General features: G+C 43.8%; 2 protein-coding genes across 2 annotated transcripts; one reads left to right on the top strand and one right to left on the bottom strand.

Annotated features, from left to right (window-relative positions):
• Positions 1-4,542: 4,542 nt before the first annotated feature.
• Positions 4,543-10,773, top strand: LOC105930638 (proteasome subunit alpha type-6). The gene is made up of 7 exons (XM_012868937.3): positions 4,543-4,720; positions 5,401-5,495; positions 5,599-5,680; positions 9,248-9,403; positions 9,486-9,664; positions 9,893-9,987; positions 10,537-10,773. Exons 1-7 carry the CDS (start codon positions 4,645-4,647, stop codon positions 10,592-10,594), a joined length of 741 nt encoding a protein of 246 aa, XP_012724391.1. The 5' UTR covers positions 4,543-4,644; the 3' UTR covers positions 10,595-10,773.
• Positions 10,774-11,889: 1,116 nt separating this feature from the next.
• Positions 11,890-14,261, bottom strand: nfkbiaa (nuclear factor of kappa light polypeptide gene enhancer in B-cells inhibitor, alpha a). Its single transcript, XM_012868935.3, has 6 exons — positions 13,961-14,261; positions 13,298-13,403; positions 12,985-13,192; positions 12,800-12,888; positions 12,427-12,687; positions 11,890-12,312 (listed from the first exon to the last, which is right to left on the bottom strand). Exons 1-6 carry the CDS (start codon positions 14,176-14,178, stop codon positions 12,283-12,285), a joined length of 912 nt encoding a protein of 303 aa, XP_012724389.2. The 5' UTR covers positions 14,179-14,261; the 3' UTR covers positions 11,890-12,282.
• Positions 14,262-16,803: the final 2,542 nt, after the last annotated feature.

Below are 16,803 nucleotides of genomic sequence, written 5' to 3'. Positions count from 1 at the left end.
GCTGTTGTTTTTGTCCCCCTTTGTGAATGTTAAACTGTGTACCTTCATCTCCTTTCTGATGTGTTTTTTTTTTATATATACTGCAAATGGCAAATAAGATGAATCTGAATAAAAATCTGGTGAATGGATGATTTTATTTTTTTTTTCAGCAGGGATCAGGCTAAAAACAGTGCTGGAAGCAAACCTGTTAAAGGCTGGTAGGTTTTGTGAGGCATGCACCAAGAGCTGGATGCAACCCCGCAGACAGTTTATATCTCTTTTTTTTCTGTTGTTTTATTTTTAAGTAAGCATTTCAAAAATATCTATGATTTTAGATTGCACTTTTTTATTCATTTATTACTACAAAGTTAATGAGAACTGCTGTGTTTCAGGTCATACTTGAGAGCCCAGTCATGTCAACCTTTCCACCGTTGCCTAACATCTGAACTTCTGAGCTTGGAAAACATTAGCCCCCATGGCGGCTTTTGAAATGTGACACAGTATTTTCAGAACTGGTGGAGATCCCCCCCCCAAAAAAAAAAAAAATACACACACACCACCAGACACATTCAAGAACTAGTTCCTACGCCTTTTCTCGTTGCAGCATGGGTGGGGGTCTTTTGGGTTTCAAAATGTGAATAAGTACTGTATGAAAAAGCTTTACTGATACGTTATGAATGAGGCACAGTAAGAACAGAAGCGAGGGAGACAGACAGACAAAGAGCAGGGGTGAGAAGGAGAACAGGAAAGGGAGACGAAGGTGCGGTATCAGAATGGAGGGGCAATTGTGGGGGTGGGGGGAGGCTTTCTGTCTCAGTTATGAAATATCAAAAAAGGAGTCAGCGTGTAAGTCCATAAATTATCTCGTGAAAACAGTTTGCCAGAGCTGACAATACCAGGTTTAGCATTTCCGTGAACTGCTCATTCACATGCTGATTTTAGATTCAGATTCAGATTCAAGAAATAGCTGAGCACCTCAACAGAAAACCATCCATGTCTGTGATTCGGACACAGACGGCGCTGTTTCAAAAAAAAAAACAGGAACACAACCCAGCAACCAGAAGTCGGGGCTTTCTGCCTGGAAGCCATCATCAGAAGCTTTTAGGGGTGATTATCCTCAGGTGCATCACCCAGTCCTGATTCCACTTCTGCTAATCGCACATCCTGACCCCTCACGGAGCTTCCTTCTGAGTCATTGTCTCAATAAGTAACTAACTTACAAAGGGGAAGCCGACATCCTCTATGCAGCTGTGTTATCTACCTGTCTGTAGAGGGAAAGTCCCTGATGACACACACACGTGGACATCGTTACAAAGGAACAAGGAAGCCAGATTTGGGACTTTACCAAGACAAAAAGCAATGATTTCTGCTCCTTGCACCTGACCCTTTGGAAATGATTTACCTCGACTGGTTAGTTATATACAGTTACCTTTTTTTTATTATTATTTGGGAGCTACACGGTTGCACAGTTGGTAGCACTGTGGCCTTGCTGCAAGAAGGTCCCGGGTTTAAATCCTAGCCAGGGATGCGTGGAGTTTGCATGTTCTCCCCGTGCCCTCTCTAGGTGTTATTGCTTTCTCGGACGGTCCAAAATTACGGTCTCTCCAAATGCCTCTGTGTTGCCCTGTGACGGACTGCCTTCTGCACCAATGTCTCTTGCCCAATGACTGCTGGAGATAGGCGCCTGCAACCCTGCATGGGCATAGATGTTTATTTACCCTGGTGTTTAGTGGTGGTGCAAGAAACTATACCATCCCTCAGTGTTTTCACGCTCACAGGAAATTGTAAAACACATTGCTTCCTCGTTTGGGTTCCCACAGACTCTTGCTAATATGGCTGGATATTTGCAGTCACGACATGTAGGCCTACATACAAATTACATTCTCATCCTGCAATCGCAACCAGTGAGAAAGCCATTTCAAAAGGTACTATTTGCGTTTATTTAGCCGACGGCAGCAACGGTACGGTCAGAGTGCTTTTGCATAGGAGTTAGTTCAGATCAAACGTTGGTAAACTGTGTGACTTTTTCTGCTTGTCAGCCCTGGTGTACTTGCTGGAAGAACACTGGGCTTTTTTTTTTTTTTTTTACCATTAGCTTTGACTGCTCTCATGCTCTCAACCACTCTGTTAAGAAATGGTAAAAAGTCACAGTGGTGGTGCTCACAAACAGGAACTTTTGTTTCCTCTGCAGCAATAAGCACTGCGTTCTAACATTGCAACACTGCGACCTGTTAAGACATCAAACTGCCATTAGATTCCAGGGACCAGGTCGTTAAACATCGATGTGCTCAGACGTCAGACTCAGTCAAAACATTTCTTGCGAATTGCTTACATGTGGCATTTCTGTTAAAACCGATTTCATGTCAATTAATGCAACTGGCATTGCTCAGTGAAATTCTTCAAACTGTCCCTTGCAGTCTTGCAACTATCCTTCTGCCGGAGACACCACCCTAAAATTCATCTCCATTCACTCCATCGTATCTACGCTCTCTTCTCCAGCTCTGTTTTGCACTGCAGGTTGTTTAGGACGGTTGACCCCAGGCACTTAAATATGTCCGCCTTCAGTGTCCAGCTGCACTTTGCTGCTCACGCCTTCACTATTTTCAAAGATCTGCCTTGCTTTCATTCACAGTTGCATTTTGTCTTGCCTCTACACACCTAATTCTTCTTCTTCTCTCTAGCTCTCTTCCACTTTCTCCCAAGTTCCACTATTGTCTGCAAACATTGGAAACATTCAGGCTCCTGGCCTAACTAATCCATCTACATATCCATTGTCAGTAGTGTTAAATGGATAAACATACTGTATTAGTCACGTTTCCATCAACAAAATTTTGCACATTTTGAAGTATCTCATCAAAAAAGGTAGATGAAAATTGCAAAATTTAAATCAACTTACTAAATTCTGGGGAAAAAAAAATAGTCTCGCTTGAGACAAATTTTTGGGAGGTTATAAAATTAAAATTTCTGCCACTCCTCATTTTGTCCCATGTTCTCAAATTCTGTTCTGATCTTAGGGACAATTTTAATAGCTGCTTTGACAAAGCGTTCAAGCAATTTTCTATATTTTTCTCATAGTCTGCAGTAAGGAATTATAGTTAAATGACTTCAATGCTTATTATCTTCAGCAACGAGGTATTTCAGTTTGTTGATTTTAGTTTGATCAGGGGTAATAATCGTGAGAGTCAACATGCACAAACTGAAGTCAAGATGGCAACCAATGTGAATAGGGTGTAATATAAAGTTTTCAGAAAATTATACACAAATAAGTTAATTTATTAATGACATTTAGGATTTTCATAATTATACAGTTTCATAATTCATTTCAATTAACATTTCACTGCTAAGAAAAACAAACTGATACAATATTGTGTGAGTACATACAAAATCAAAGTAGGAAGGGACAGAATTGCAATGCGAAGGTACAAAAATGGAGGTCCAAAATTACGAAGGGGCAAAATCACCTGATTCCTTGCTGGCAAATGACCCTTATGTAACTTGATCATTACAAATGAGTGTAGATGTCAACCAGTAACCGCCAGACTTTCAGCTCTATGCCACTGTCTGTTTGCAGGTCAAACGCTGAAGTGTTTGGGAACTGAAAAACTCAGAAAAGTGTGTCCAGGTACTTTAAAGTATGTGTACTTGGTACTTGGTCAAGGCTCCATAGATTCTCTGTCGGATTTAGATCAAATGAGGTTGTTGAACAATTAAGCACAATGACACCATGGACATTAAAGTAAGTATATTTGAACTTTTGGCCGTGTGTACTGGTGCCAAATTGTGTTTGAAAAAGGAATTGGCATCTCCATGAAGCTTGTAAATAAAAGTAAGCATGAAGCTCAAGTTGCTCTAGAATTTCCCATCAGACAGATGACTCAGCACTTAAAACAAGCACTGGACCCCAAGCATCTTGAACTATGTGTCTCTTTGCGCGTCTTAGCCCATTTCTAGGATACAGCTGTGCGCAGGGGTGAGAAGGAGGACAGGAAAGGGAGACGAAGGTGCGGTATCAGAATGGCTGAAGTTCATGCTTTCTGAATCTCCCCCAAAGTCTTGCATGAGCTTTTCTTCGCAATCCTCCTTAAACCGCTGTTATTCCCTGTGCCTTCTTTTCTAACACACTTTTTCCTTCCAATTAACTTTCTGTTATAACGCTTGCATAGACAACATTCTGTGAACCGTCAACTTCTTAGCAATTAACTTTTAGGGCTTACCCACCAGTGTGGTGTGTCGGTGACTGCTGTCAAACTATGTAATCAATAACATTTACATCTATGTACAATAGTTCTTATTGGTCTGATGTAATATACAAATGTTTTTATACAAATGTTTTTGTATGTGTGCTTGGTAGTTTGCCTGCGCCAAAGTAAGCAGATGAATGGCCATCCATCATATGTAATTCTTATATATATATATATATATATATATATATATATATATATATATATATATATATATATATATATATATATAGTTTTCTTAATAGACGCCAACAACGTCCACTGACACACTGTACTACCATGGTAACGCGGCAGGCCTCTGACACCGGATGTAGTTCTCAGCCTCTCAAATCCGTTTCCGGGTGGGAATATTGTTCATGAAGTAAAGTCTGCTTGAAAATCCATTGGGGGGACGAACTTGTCGGCCACAATTTAAGCTCGCAGAATGTCCCGAGGCTCGAGTGCTGGGTTCGATCGACACATCACCATATTTTCCCCCGAGGGGAGACTCTACCAAGTCGGTCAGTATCTGGAGCGGGTCAGGTGGAAAAAGAGCCGCTTCGCTGGCTCACTTGTTTGCTAGCTAGCTAAATGCTCTGTCATGGTTGGAAGAGGCCAGCTCCTGGCTACTAACTTCCACCCGCCAAAGTGAAAGCAGTGTCGCTTACAGGTGTAAAACACATTCGGGTTATAATATCGCTGTTGTTATGTTTTGCGTCTCCTTTTCCGACGCTGATGTGAAACTCAATAGCAAATGTAAAGAGCGAGCCTGCTGCTAGCTTAGTTAGCATGGCTAGCATTACAGACCAGATAGCTGATTCATTATAGAAACACCTTGCGGTTGAGTTTAATATTCTCTTAGGATCTTTTGAAGATGTTTTACAAATGATCTTGAGATATTGACTTCACCTGCGGACGTTTTGCGTGTTTATTATTATATATTAACTAAACCAGATGGGGGGGGAAATCCACACTGTGAAATGTTGATTTATACATTTTGGGGTCTGATCCCTTCTCTTCTGGAGCAAACTGGTTTGTTTCTGGTACAGTTCTTCAGCTGCATGAGACAATCATTTTTCTCAGCAATTTTTTTATTTCAATTTTTTACTGTCTAACATGAGAGATGAAAAGTGTAGCTGTTTGCTGTCTTCAGACAACCATGTGCACTGAAACCGACTTTTCGCCTTACATCTTCTTTCAGAATATGCTTTCAAAGCTATAAACCAAGGCGGCCTCACGTCGGTAGCGGTCCGAGGGAAGGACTGTGCAGTTGTTGTAACACAAAAAAAAGTTCCGGTGAGTTTGGGCATCGGGGCCTTTTGGAGGAGCTGGGATGTATGTGCACAGATAAATCCACAGCGTTGACTATTTTCTTATTGTTCTATTCATATTCCTGCAGGATAAGCTCCTGGATGCCTCCACAGTGACCCACCTCTTCAGAATAACAGACAACATCGGATGTGTAATGTCTGGGATGACGGGTAAGGACTTCTGTGACCGTTTGGGGTGTCGGGACACGGGGCACGGGCTGTTGTTTGGAAAGGTTTTAAGATTTCTCAGTTTTGGAGAGGTGGAGACGCCGAAAAGCGTCGGTCTGCTAATACGTTCAGTTCTGTGTTGCCGGAGTCTTTGTCCGTCTCCGTGCATCTTGTCTGTTGGTGAGGTTGTGAGAGACCTTTGGATCTCTTTGCTGTTTATCTCATTGTTCTACCGAATCCTTGGAGGCAGCAATTATGAGCATCTCATTATATGATACCCTTGAGTATTCCTACTCAGTGTTATTTATGGAAAGTCAAAGTATAAAAATAGCAATTTATTTGATTTAAAAAAAAATATTTGAGGCCAATATTATTCCTACTGGTGCCAAAATAATCTAATCCTTATTACAGTTCTAATATGTTATCTATTACATTTCTTTATTGCTCATTTGATTGCGACATATAGACTTCCATCCATCCATTGTCTTCCGCTTATCCGGGGGTCGCGGGGGTAGCAGCTTCAGTAGGGAGGCCCAGACGTCCCTCTCCCCGGCCACTTGGGCCAGCTCCTCAGGAGGAATCCCAAGGTGTTCCCAGGCCAGCCGGGAGACATAGTCCCTCCAGCGTGTCCTGGGTCTTCCCCTGGGCCTCCTCCCGGTGGGACGTGCCCGGAACACCTCACCAGGGAGGCGTCCAGGAGGCATCCTAACCAGATGCCCGAGCCACCTCAACTGGCTCCTCTCGACGTGGAGGAGCAGCGGCTCTACTCTGAGTCCTCCCCGGATGACTGAGCTCCTCACCCTATCTCTAAGGGAAAGCCCAGACACACTACGGAGAAAACTCATATATATATATATATATATATATATATATATATATATATATATATATATATATATATATATATATATATATATATATATATATATATATATATATATATATATATTGTATCCTTGTAGTGCTTTTCACGGGTGCTGCCATCTTGGCATCCAAATAAATCTATCATCGCCGTCATTCGATGATAGATTTAATGGCAAAGCCTGTCCCCAAATTTGGGCCGGGTCGGACCATGATGTCACACAGGTTGGACTCTTTATAATTTTTTTTCTCTCATGCAATAATCGAGCCCATCCTGCAGCTGCAGCAGCGGGGACAGATAACACATCTGAGTCTGCTCTGTGCGGCCCTGCGCGTGATCTGCACGACAAACACATCAGGGGCTGATCTGACCCGCCCTGGGCCAGTGCTCTCTGTGGAGTGCACTGTGTTAGCTTAACCTCAAGGATTGTTTACAGCCTGCTATCACAAATGTTTTGTGGGGCGTCAGGAGGTTATTATGTAGCATGTCAATTATTTATGTCAAAAATCCTAAGCAGGGTCCACTCCAGGATTTTTTTTCCAGCGTTACAGTGGACGGCTGCCGGCGGCAGCGCATGTGAGGGTTAGTGTCGTTTCTATTACTATTACTAATGTCGTTAGGTCTAATTTCAGAGTAATATTGGGACAACTTTCAGCGTAACGGTTCATTACGCTGAAATGCGCCGGCGAGAACCCTGCTAAGAATTCCCGCCACATTTAACACGAAAATGGTTGTATACATTTGTTTGAATTTCAGTAGATACCTGCTGAATTTACCAGTAGTTTACAGAGCTACACAATATAACAACGCTTTTGTAATGTTTGAAGCGATAACAAGGTGAAGCTTTCTGTGACGTCACATTAAACGAACCATTGGAATAATGTGTTGAAAAGATTTAGCTGCTTTGAAACTGAAATTATAAAACTTCGCTATACCTGAAAGCTAGTAGCCAACCCGTGCCTAACACAATCAGTTATGTGCATGTGCGTGCTGATCCACCCTGCACCCAATACATAAAGTTTACACATTAAAAAGAAATATGAGGAGAATTAGCACAATGTGTTTGTTTTGAACACATGGTTTTACGAGGCCTGCACAAATTTAAAACAAACGCCATTTATTTGGATACAATTGACACTGTTTTATTTTGTTTTATTCATATTGATGTGTTGAAGAATGTACGATGTGGGATATTCAAATTGTTGAGCTGCAGGAGACATGTTTTAAGTGTTTCACTCAAAGATTTGTTACGGCTCTTTATGAGCCGTGTAGACTTGGATAGAAGTGCATGTGGTGTAGCTAGGACCAAACTGTCATTTCTCCGGGCTAACTACCTGCTCTGCCTGCCAGTCTGTATCAGTTCTGCTGAAATTCAAAAATTCCAGACAGTTCCTCTGGATGCAAAATCTCAGGATAATTTTCATACAGATCGTTGTGCTATGAATGGGCCATTGACACAGCTTCACTCTAGTATAAAAGGGACGTTTCATGATTTTAAGTTCTTCTGTTTCACATTTAAATCATTCAGTTGTGGTCTGCATGAAGTGGAACTGCAATTCTTTGGTCGGAATTCCTCGTTGTTTTTGCTCCACCGCCCCTCTTTTGCCCCTTTTCTGAAGTGCGTCTGAGATCAACTTGTTTTTGTGCTGTCTCTTTAAATTTAAAGGAGGCACTTCACACCGCGCCCCCATCCAGGTCGCAGCGCGTTCCACCCCACCCTGTTCGGCCGTTTTTGTAGCATGCTGGGGCGCCGTGTTATGAACTGTGTGTATTAATACAGCCAACAACCCAACATTTTCACTTGTCCATTTGTAGCTTTGGCAACCTTCAGCTTGAACCACAAAATTTGCAGCAAAAAACGGTGCATTTGCAAACTTGGTTAGCCAGAAGTAAATTACCTTGTTTAGCAGTTCCGCAGAAAATTCTATGATGTAATTGTTTAAAAAAAATTTAATAGGGAACAAAGAACACTGAACAGAATGGAAAAATATGACCCCAACAGAATATAAGGATATCTACGCAGCACCTGGAGATAATACGTTAAACTTTTCTGCAGTCCTGGAGACTCCAAGTGCACAACAGCATGTATTTAAGGGTTAAAAAATAGTGGAAATTTGCATGACATGTACCCTTTAAGACAGACTGATGGTTGCAGAGCGCCTGGGCTGTCCGTGTCCGTCAAGCTAATAAGAGCTAGCGTTAGCTTATGTCCGGGAGGTATACTAAACTTTTGCAGATACAGGAGCTTTACTGACCTTTTTTATGTTGCTCTCAAACATCGAGGCATTGATTATTTTAACAACGCTACTATGTACCATCTTTGGTATCACCATTTAAAATAAATGAGCATCGCTTAGCCTTGTAAGGGGGGGGGGCACATAGGGGAAACCTGAATTCCCACTAAATTGAACATTAATTATTGGATATTGATAGATGTCATGAAAATATGCTCCGTTCAGTAGTAGTTTTCAGTACTTTGTGCTTGAATATTATACCTTTTTCTGCCGGTAGCAGCAGGTGGGGGAGGGGCAGCACTGCTTCTCGCTATGCTTCATACAGCTGGTGAAAACTTCAGCCACTCCTTCACTTTCTCTGACACAGTGTTTCTATGTGGAGTCTGTATTTACACAAAAAAAACATTCATGCATTTTGTGTCAGTCTCCTTTTTTAAAGTGAAAGTTAATAATTTCTTTTGTCCCCCCCCCAAGCTGACAGCAGGTCTCAGGTCCAGCGAGCTCGCTACGAGGCAGCCAACTGGCAGTACAAGTACGGCTACGAGATCCCAGTGGACATGCTGTGTAAGAGAATCGCTGACATCTCGCAAGTCTACACGCAGAACGCCGAGATGCGACCGCTAGGCTGCTGTGAGTTCATTTCCTCGGACCGCTCGTTGAGCCGCTGCCGCGCCGAGGCTCGAAGCTAAAGTCGCCGCTTGTCCGTCCGCAGGTATGATCGTGATCGGCATCGACGAGGAGTACGGCCCCCAGGTGTACAAGTGCGACCCGGCCGGTTATTACTGCGGTTTCAAGGCCACCGCCGCCGGAGTGAAGCAGACAGAAGCCACCAGCTTCCTGGAGAAGAAAGTCAAAAAGAAACTGGACTGGACCTTTGAGCAAACCATTGAGGTAGGTTTGTGTTTTGCTGATGAAGCACAGGTTGATGGGAAGAGAACCTGAATGTGAAAGCAACTTGTGTAACTTGTGGTGGTTTCCTGCCTTCCTGTAACACGTTATATAACCTTAAAGTTCCATTATAAGGAGTAGATAAGCCCTTAAGATGTAATAAATGCAAAATGAAACCTCATCTTACTGTTTCCTAACTACCTTTATTTCCCCCCCCCCCCCCCACCTCAGACGGCCATTTCTTGTCTTTCGACTGTCCTTTCCATTGACTTCAAGCCCTCCGAGCTCGAGGTGGGCGTCGTGACAACACAGGACCCAAAGTTCAGGTACAACTTCAGCAGTGAAATCAGAAAGGCTCAGATGTGAACGCCATTACTGTTTGACAGTAGAAACCCAGTTTTTACTGATAAAACTATCAGTTTTCTTGCAAAAAACATGTATAACCCTTGGGCTTTTCCACATTTTGTCACATTGCAACCACAAACCTGTATGTATTGTGGTGCCATTTTATTTGTGAGACCAAGTTGTGCATAACTTGAGTGGTGGAAGGAAATAAAATGCACGATTTTCTATATATTGTACAAAAGAAATCTGAAAACCTTTTAGAGGCGGGATAAGAATTAAGACAAGGGTGGAGGTTTATCTTCCAGCCCAAAACACACATCTACTAAACAAGGGTCTAAACGATGCACATTTATGTGTTAGAATGGCTTTGTCAAAAACACAATGAAGTTTGTGGTTGCAACTTAACAGCGTCTAAGGGGTCCGAATAGCTTTGCAGGGCGCTGTATGCCGCCTACTGCGTCGTAGGCGGGGGTCTGTGTAAACCTGGAACTTTCTGACACGTCGTCTGCTTTCCCGCGTCTTTCCCGCAGGATTCTGACAGAGTCTGAAGTAGACACCCACCTCATGTCCTTGGCAGAGCGGGACTGAGCGAGCAGAGAGCGGCCACCTGTTTGACTGACGTAGAGCATGATGGGAAGTGCAGTTCCCAGAAGGAGGCTGGTGTTTATCTTTGTTTGCTGTACATTTATCCCTCTCTCCTCCCCCCCTCCCCCCTTCCTTCCCACGATTTCATTCAACAATAAAACAAGTTTTTTGGAGTAAAATAACCTTCGTCCTGATCATTAGTTGTTTTTTTGTTTGTTTGTTTTTTTCAGTACTCATTTTCAGCGCCCAAAATTGAATTTGATCCTTGGTCTTGCAACTTCACACTTCTTTTTGACATTTGTTGAATCTGTTAATGGGAACATGAGTCTGGGCTTGCTGTTGCGGCTCTAGTCACATAACCCAGGTGCTTTACTACACCGCCACTGATTTGACCTGGTTTCATGTTAAACCTGTCAGAAGTTGCTTGCTAACAGGAAATATACAGCAGAAATAGTTTCTGTGGGGGGGGGGGGGGGGGGGGTTGTTCCTCTTATTAGTTCTGAATGGGTTTGACAAAGATGACACATGGGCTTCTTCTTAGCTGAAGGGGAATGAGAAGGTTCAGGATTCTTGTCAGCCATTCATCACGGCTGATCAGAAGTGATGTTGACGTGCGTCAGCTTCCACGTCACCGTCATCGCCGTGATTTCTCCCTTTGTACTTTCCGCGGCTTCTCCTCTTGCGTCCTGCGACAATCGGCGCTCCATCAACCTCGGGATTATCGAGCCCGGTCTCACAAGGAAGCGGCTGACAGCAGCAAGCCTGACTGAATCATCCGTTGAAAGAAATTCCAGCTTATCTCAAAAAGGACGTCTTGTACTTCCCATTCTCAGCAAAGTCCCCCCCCCCTCCTGTTATCGTGACACAGCAGTAAATCTACCTGTGCTTCCTTTCCTGAAAAAGAACATTTCCTGCATGGCGCAGCTATCTGGCAGTGCCAGTTCCTCCCCTGCCGCTCGGGCGCGGACTGTTTAGCACGCCGTGTTCCTCCATCGTGCCGCCCGGGGGACTTTTTCAGCGGGGGTGACTCAGAGACCCGCTGACCTCGCCCAGCAGAGGAAATCCCATACTGTTCCAGCCATGGCTGACTGATCTTTTTTTTTTTTTTCTTTCTTTCTTTTTTTGGAGTTTTTTCGTCTTTTCTGAGCGACTCCACTTCGGGGGTTTATTGTGGGAAATGACGCTCGTTTCAAAATTTTGGAAAGGCCACCAGCCAGTCATCCTTCGCATGGAGGGAAATTCGACTGTTGGCTCAGCCGAGAATAACCACGAGTCACAAGTGTTCATATTCATTAGACTTCTTTTATTTTCTTTTTTTTTTTTGTGGCTTTTTCACGATAATAGTGTTTAAATTCACACTCGGTACAAAAATAGGATCTCTGTATTTACAATATGTTACATGTCTCGTATTTACACAATAATAGATTTATGCTTTTAAAAAAAAAACAGTCGCGGAGCCGATTGGAGGTCTCGCCATCGTGGTTTTTCAGCAATCTCCGACTGGACACCATCTTCATTCCCGTTTGCAGTCTCTGGGGGGGCCAGCACCCGCGGGCCTGAACCGCCGGCCCTGGAGGGGGGGGGGGGGGCTGGGAGCTTGACCAGCTTCTGTGACCCCCGCTGGGTGCCGCTTTCAGGCAAACCCCGTTAGCAGCTTTGACGTTCGCACCACCAGCAGAGGGGTGCCTCATCTACTTCCCGAACTTTATGTCGTCGTAGACCTGGAGAGAAGATGGAGGGGAGAACTCGTGAGAACGTGTTCTTTGTCTTTGGAGGATCTCACTTTAAATAAAAAAGGGGGTTCTGTCGGTGTCTCGACCGATGGGGATGCCTACCTCGTCCTCCAGCAGATCCAGCTCCTCCATGTCGCTGTCATCCGACTCGCTGTCAGGCAGCTCCCTCAGCTCCAGCGCCGTGCGCTCGTACAGCTGGCAGCGGATCTCGTCGTTCTGCCGCCCGTACGTCAGGTGGTACGGCGTGAAGCCGCCGTAGTTCTGGCAGTTGACCTCGGCGCCCAGGTCCAGGAGGCAGCGGACAAGCGTGGGGTTCTGCAGGTCAACGGCCAGGTGGAGCGCGGTCCGCCCGCTGCAGGGTTCCTGAGGGAAAACCAGGAAATTAAAGGGTTAGCTCACAGTTTGGACATGTATTTTCTTTTTGTTTGTTTTTTTGGAGGAGATTGTGCAGCACGGTCATGCTGGAGAGACCTACCTGTGCGTTGACGTTTGCTCCCAGCCGAACAAGGCTCTCCACCAAGGAAATGTAACCGTTGATTGACGCCAAGTGCAGGCAGTTGTGTCCTGGGGAGGCAGAGAGGTTGGTAGGCAGGTCAGTTACGGACCCGGCTCGGAACAAGGTAGGTTTAGATGTGAGAACGTGCATAAGTCGACGCTTACCACTGTAATTGGGGATGGACAGGACGGAGGTGAGGTGGCGCTGGCAGTTCTGGGTGATGACGCCAAAGCAGGCCAGGGAGCCCCTTTTGCAGGCGATGTGGAGAGCGGTGTTGCCGCTGTTGTCGGCCAGCAGCGGGTCGGCGCCAGCCTTCAGGAGCTTGTCCACCAACTGGGGCTGCTCGGTGATCACTGCCAGGTGCAGGGAAGTCTGAGGATTAGGACAAGAGTTATTTAGCGGATGCAATGAGACTTGGGAGCGACGCGTTAAAAGGTTGCTGATCTCAGGGCTTTTGGGTACGGCGTTGATCGTTACCTGTCTTTGGTGGTTCTGTTTGTTGAGGAAGGAGTGATTTCTGGAAAGGCTGATCATCTGAAGGGCATGATCTGTTGCTTCGTGAATGATGGCCAAGTGGAGGAGCCTGTCGGTGAGAGAGGGGGGGGAAAAAACGTTCCGTTAAAACAGAAGCTTTATAAAAAGAAACTACACACAGGGGAAGTGGTTTCAGTCACATAAGAGAGAACAAAGGCTGAGCAGCGGAGCGTTTCGCAACAGTGGAGTTTTGTCGGGTTATTTCCACCAGTTGTGGCTTGACACATCTGATGCTTTATCAGTTCCTGGCAGTGGGCCAGGGACTTTCCTGAATGCGCAGAGCGGACTTTAGCACCGCCCAGACTGCGCACTGGCGCACTGCAAAACACTCTCTTCAACAAGCAAGTTTGCAGGCGCTTTTTTTGGCTGCTAGTTTAAAAATAAACACACATCTACTTATGTGCAAACCGTCCCCCTTACAGTGCGTCTTTTTTAATTTGTTCTGCAGCTTTTCTCAAATCGCATCCGCATTTTTCTCCCTCCCCCCTTTTATACCCTCCAGGCCTGTGCGTAAATTTCCAGAAGTTTCGCGCAGTTTTGCAAAAAAAAAAAAAAAAAAATAGATAAAACAACGGCACAGATTAAAAAAGAACAAATCCCACTTACGTATCTCCGTCCTCGGTCACGGCTTCCCTCCACGACTCGTACTCCTCCGTGCGCTCCTTTTCGGAGCTCAAGGTAATCTCCTCAAAGTCCTTGACCATATCGTCCTCCTTCATGGAATCCAAGCCGCTGTCCAGGCGTTCGTCCAGGATCTTCCCGTGCTTGGCCTCCATGTTGTCCAAATTATAATCCATTTGTCCGTGCATTGTGTGGACGTCCATGTTGACTTTGCAAGTGCGTGCGTCTCTCTGTGCGTCGCGGCGGCGCGTCGGAAGGTCAGGGCAGATGTGTGCCGTCTGCGGAGACTCGCCGTGCTTTTGTACGCTCTGCTGGGCGGGGCCAAAGCGGGGATTTCCGACCGAGGGAAAGCACATCGGAGCTGTGCTTTTGAGAGAAAAATCCCCCCCACACTCTCCAAAAGAGAGTCAGAATGAAAACCTGTAGTTTCCTATTAGACACCTATTTTCTACCTGCCCTATACGTGGTGTTCAGGGGCCACATGTCGGTGAATGAGACACGATGGGCATGAATGAGAGGCACAAAGACAGCCCCTGGCTGACTCTTGAAGAATTCCCTTCGTGCTCTGGGGAAATTATGCGTTTCAAGTGGCTGACCAAAAATGAAGCACAGAATATTTTTTCTTTTTCCCTCACTGGGCAAATTTGAAGGCATTAAGAACAAGACAGAGCAAATTTCCAGCATTTCAAAATTCACACAGACAATTTAAGAATAACCCACAGCTAGCCGCATCATTTAGCTCAGCAGTCTGGTAATTTACTGCAAAAGTAGTTTTAATTCAGTGGTTGCTGTTATAATACGCAGTGGACTCTTCCCCCCACTTTTAAACTGCAAATAATGTTTGATGGGAATATTGCGTGCTCTTCCTGTGCATGTTTTTGTACGTGAAGTGCTAATAATAATTGATATTTGATTTCAATATAAAACATTCAAAAGGAAATATACATCCTTTTCTTTTTAGGGGGGAGTCAAAACAGATCAGCAGAAATTTGAATTTGTTTTTTCTTATTTATTTTAGTTGTATTTTTTTTTTCAGCCAAAAGGAAACAAAAAATCTTTATTTTTTTCGAATTCGGACCCTTCCCATATCTCATCTTATTTCTGCTGGCAACTTCACCCCATGACATCACTGTGTCACGCTGCAAAAACTAAAAGATATACTATACCTTTATACCTATTATCATAAGAACTCATCAAAACGTTATAAATGTTTATTTGACGTGTTCTTGTATTTATGCATATATATTTATTTAATGGTGAAAAATGTCAGGTGTATAGAGGAAACAGCACCTGCTACAGTAAAAGTGTACTACAGTAAATTAGGTTTCTGTCTTAGATATGACAAAACCTTGCCAACTTTTGTCGTTTTGCAGCAAAATAATATTTTATATCTTTTGGTTTGCTCGCAGACCTAACCATTTTTTTTCATTATCATTTTAAACATCCAATATTCCAGAGAGTTCATGATGTCATGCACTATAAAAAAAGGTTCCTAGGGCCTTTGGAAAAGAGAAAAAGGCACACAGCATCATAAATCCTCCACCATACTTAACAGTGGGCATGAGGTCCTGTTAAATAGGTTCATAATTCCTTTATAACCAAAGCCACCAGAAAATAATAAAAAAAGTCGGTAAAAAATGTTTAATGTCGTATAATAAAAGTAAACCGTTCAAGTCTAAGTATGGTTCTCCAGGGGTTTGAACTTGTGAACTTCATTATCATCCTCCACAGTGTGCTTGGTGGTAAGACAGATATGGCTCCTCATTCAGCTTAAAGGCTTGTGGGGGGAAAAAAAGGTCCCCTTTGTCGCATTATATTTACCCCAGAGAAACTCGAAAGGAATGGATTAGTAATTAGATTATCCCAGAAACTCTCAGCAATTTCCAAACGTATACATTTGTAAAAAAGGTTTCCATAATTTCAGTTTCGGTATTAATCTTAAAAGCGCTTTTAAGAGTACAATTGTGCCACCAGTAATTTTAGTAAAAGCTATTATTACTCAGCATGGTTTTTTTTTTTTTTTTTTTTTTTTTACCCCTGCCGAATAAACGTTCTCTTAAAAAAAAAAAAGTTTACTTTTTCATAAATTTCCAGAAAAAGATTGATTTATTTCAGGGCTTTTTTTACATAACTTCACTGCAGGTGCCAATAAATGTGCCTAAATTTGTATTGACAGCGTCAGATGCTGTTGCTACACACTCGACATCTACTTGTGTTAATTTTGCAAAATGATTTCAGAAATTACACTGTGAAGCACAGAGGAGGCCAGACAGAAGTAGCGTTTAGGATTTTCTCACTTCTCTTACTGTACGTTTACTGTAAAAAGTGAACTTTGCACAAGGGGAAAGAGACACAGATGCTCTGTTTCCTTTTGAAAGCAGCAGAGCACGCTCTGCAATGACACTTTCTGGAGTTGCCGACCTTACTGTGCTGTGCACGCCTAGATCCCGGAAAATACTAAACGTACAACCCCGTGAGGATTTCTTTTATTAGGAATTTCAAACATGTCCCTCATGTGAGTTTTCTCCGTTTTTGTCACACTGTTCCATTCCAAGGAAGGAAAGTCCTTGGTGTTGCACAATAAGGTGGCCTGAGTGTGCGTGACAGAGCTACCTGTCTGGGCTACCCCTGACATTTGTTCTAAAAAATCCCAGGATCCCTCTTTGTTTACATTGCGAAAGGTGAGGCATGGCGTAAACATAGCAACGGAGCGTGATGCAGACGCACCTCTGTCAGATACAGATACCCTGCCACAGTAACCAGACACACGCACACTGGTACACGCCCAGCCGGGGCCTGTGGTTAAGCTTTCTAGAAGGCGTCTGAGA

The sequence above is a fragment of the Fundulus heteroclitus genome, chromosome 15 (genome assembly GCF_011125445.2).
Source record: "Fundulus heteroclitus isolate FHET01 chromosome 15, MU-UCD_Fhet_4.1, whole genome shotgun sequence".
Classification (NCBI taxonomy): Eukaryota; Metazoa; Chordata; class Actinopteri; order Cyprinodontiformes; family Fundulidae; genus Fundulus; species Fundulus heteroclitus.
The sequence above is the reverse complement of the archived record's forward strand: the minus strand, read 5'-3'. Positions and strand labels throughout refer to the sequence as shown.